General features: G+C 40.4%; 1 protein-coding gene across 1 annotated transcript; it reads right to left on the bottom strand.

Moving 5' to 3' along the window:
- Positions 1-1,040: 1,040 nt before the first annotated feature.
- LOC118407167 (receptor-interacting serine/threonine-protein kinase 4-like) lies at positions 1,041-3,305 on the bottom strand. Its single transcript, XM_035807588.1, has 4 exons — positions 3,147-3,305; positions 2,420-2,596; positions 1,705-1,825; positions 1,041-1,223 (listed from the first exon to the last, which is right to left on the bottom strand). Exons 1-4 carry the CDS (start codon positions 3,266-3,268, stop codon positions 1,041-1,043), a joined length of 603 nt encoding a protein of 200 aa, XP_035663481.1. The 5' UTR covers positions 3,269-3,305.
- Positions 3,306-3,746: the final 441 nt, after the last annotated feature.

The raw sequence follows: 3,746 nt of genomic DNA on the forward strand, positions 1-3,746 counted from the left end.
ATGAAGAACATCTTAAAAGCAATAGATAGCTCATATCTTAAAAAAACCTGGTACTGTTTATTTGAAAATTTTGGTAAGTCACAATTTAATTCTGTGTTGAAAGTTAAACCTTCATCCTGGAAGAACGCGCAGCGATATTACCTTTGAATGATGGCCTGTGATGAGGCCTCTCTGCCCAGCAGTCCTGCATCAGTTTACTCATGGCAGTGACGTCAGAAGGTTGGGTGGGGACCTCCCGCAGGTCGGGCCGCTGCCCCATCTTAACCGCCATCTCAATGTACTCAGCGTGGCTCACATCTGTAATGAGAAAATATGGCGAAAAATGTAGCCTCGATAGCAGGCTTTTTAGGTCCTTTTTTTGCTCACAATACACTTTTGCTGCCCATTTCGTTTTGTAATAGGTCACTTGACTATTGGACGACAGATGATGATGATGATTATGAGCCATAAAAGACGGGGAAAAGGTGATACTAGCGCTGTGATGCTGTACATAATATTATAGCTGTTGAAAAAAACAACTGTCTCCTGTATTGTCAATGCAGGTAAAAACGGCGTAAAGAAGATTTAGATAACGAAATGCACAAAACATGCGCAAAAGTGATACTTCATAAAATAAATTAAAGAAATCAAGAGTGGCACTAATGTGTCAATGAACAGTTGATAGCTGTGCACAATCGATGAAAGAAAGGTTAGTCTAGATTCCAAGACTAAATGGAATATACAAGACTAAATTGTTTTTACTTACTTGCAAATGGCTGCTTCCTCGTCATGATCTCCCATATAAGGATTCCAAAGCTGTTAAAGCAGTAAGGACATTACACTTGAATAAACACCCAGTAAGGTAAAAATACACACATTTTAAACTTGATACGTATATTAAAAGACACGGGAATAGTAGTGTAGAAATCTACATTGACGAAGCTGCGCGGTTTCAGGCGTTCTGTCAAATTAGTGAATTCCACTAGACCTAGACATTGTAGTATTTACCTACAATCAGCAAGAATTATGATTTACTCTTAGACTAGCGTTTAGAAACATCATCAGAAGTGATCATGATGCTGTAGTGAAGTTTCGCACCTGTACACATCAAAAGAAGCATCAGGCAGACGGTTGACGTCCTTGAGGAACTCCGGCGGGGCGTGTGTGATGGTGGTCCCCATGGGACTGACGGTGGTCAGCACCAGGGACCTGCTCTTCCACTTGGACAGGCCGAAGTCAGTTATCTGTGGAATAGATGGAAAGTATTAAAGGATTGAAAGTACGTAGGGACAAAGTACTCTGGCTATTACGATAATTGCTTAGAAATCATGCATAATTGTTAAAGGCACAAACGATGACTAGTAACAACATACCTAAGGATTTTTCAGAAATTTATGAGAAAAATTATGTGTTTTCTGAAAACTGTGAACATAAACATTATCATGAACAGCTCAAAAACTGATTTGAGCCGCATGTACGTAAACGTTTCAAATGCACCTATTAAAATTGGCTGAAAGTTGTATTTTTTTGATGGTTTAGTGGTAATATGGTGGACTTGAAAAAGGGGCATGGTTACGCGGTGGGTAGAAAAGGGACGTCACCACCGGATAACTCACTTAGCCTAACCCACCTAGCCGAATTATGACTGTCAAAAGCGATCCTCGTCAATTGACGGACGTTACGTTTAACGTAAATTTAGTGTTTCACTTATAACTAGACACGAACTTTGACATGATAGTCGTCGTCCAGCAGGACATTTGCGGCCTTCAGGTCACAGTGGAGAATCTGCGGGTCCAGGCAGTGCAGGAAGTTCATGGCCAGGGAGATCTCATACGTCATTCTCCACCTGATCAATCAATTAATTAATTAATTAATCAATCAATCAACAGCTTGGTCAATCTTTGCCAGATCAACTTGGAAAGCATACATGCATCTAGTGTTTGAATGGAGAGGATATTACAGTCATCATCAATAAACGCTAGTCATTGCTATATGATATACTGGGTATGTGCCGTAAGTACGTAGAGACATGTGTATAACAGTTTCTAACGTCAGCAACTAAGAAAATGACTCCTTCGACTCTGAATCATTGGTGTTGAATGCAACAAAGCCCATTCCTTATTTGTTAAAGAACTAGAGCATATAAAACATACGCCAAATAGCAATTACTCAAGGATTCCAAATCCATATCCAGTTGCTTGAGTAATTGTTATTTGGCGTATCTTATTACCTGCATGTCTAACCTTCATCGACATAAAACAAAAGCATGCAAGAATAGGAGGTCTAGATCAAATGCAATTAGTTATATATATATATATATATATATATATATATATATATATATATATATATATATATATATATATGCGTGTGTGTGTGTGATTAGTATTAGACTAAGTATTGAAATTGAGTTTAGTATAGTAACAGAACTTTTATTTACCTAAGCGCCCAGGGAACATCCACATGACGCAGCAGCGAGCCCAGACAGCCGTTCTCCATGTAGCTCATGACCAGCGCGAAGTGCGGCCTGAGGCACACTCCGTACAACTCGATAATGTAGGGGGACACGCTGGCAGCCTTTAGCTTCCGGGCTTCGGAGTACAGCAGCTGTTGTTCACTGGTAGGAAAAAATAATAGCATACGTAAGGATTTGATAAGACAGTATTTATCGGAACAATGAAATTGGCCATTGTATTTGTGCAAATGTCTAAATCAAAATATTACTTTTCATTAGAATCAAAAGGACCAAGTGAATCATATGAAGGATATGTCATGATATAAAAAAACAGATTGCTTAAAAAAACCAGCTCAGATTGTCTACACACAAAAAAACTTTTTCAGAACACAATAGCAAATTCAGCAGCTTCACTGATACCCATATACAAGACTTGTTGCAGAATAGCCTCTATGAGGCTCCGTGGATATGCTCAGAAAAAAATAGGGTGAATATGGAGGGGAGTCAGCACGCGACGACGGCCAGTGTCTAGTCTATTATTTGTCCAGCGATCCGTGGAGCCAGATATATATTTCGCTATTTCTTCGGGACTGAGTCGTCTGGGCATGAGTTCCACATGTAGGTAGGCAACTAATCGCCCATGTATTGTACGAAACACCTACCTTTAAGTTATTTTAAGGTAGTCAAATCTTGGGAATATGTGCACACGCACCTTGCCGCCATTTCCAGCTTGCTGATGAACTTGACCGCGACGTTCATCCTCCACTCCCTGTGCCAGGACTTACAGACGCTGGCGAACCCGCCCTGTCCGATCCAGTCCTGTCCCCGCAACATCCCGCTGTCTATGATCGGCAGATTGTCGTCAGATGTCACACTGATGATCAAAGGACAAAGCAAGGGTAAGATCATTTCATTACAAAAAGAAACATTCACGGCTCTAGCCTGATTAAGTCTTGCTTATAGCAGCCCGACCAACATCCGGTCGGCAGTTACAGCTCTGGACAGCAGGGTTTGTGTTACATAGACTGTTACGGAAACCAGGTAGAAACATCAGATAAATCTAGGAATACAAGTAGACATTTTGTACTTTTGGTCAGATAATAAGCTTCCATGGACTGTGGGGTGGAAACTTTTTAAGTTATGGTTAACAGACATCTTTCTTCACAATACAGTATTGTAACCCAAAACGCTCGAGTGGCTCCATGAGACTTGTTCTGCGGTGAATCCAAAGTAGATAAATTTCAAAAATCATGATACCTCTGTGATGTAGACCCTTAGACTGCATCTGGTTAAATCTATACACAGACATATG

The sequence above is a fragment of the Branchiostoma floridae genome, chromosome 19 (genome assembly GCF_000003815.2).
Source record: "Branchiostoma floridae strain S238N-H82 chromosome 19, Bfl_VNyyK, whole genome shotgun sequence".
In the NCBI taxonomy this organism is placed as follows: Eukaryota; Metazoa; Chordata; class Leptocardii; order Amphioxiformes; family Branchiostomatidae; genus Branchiostoma; species Branchiostoma floridae.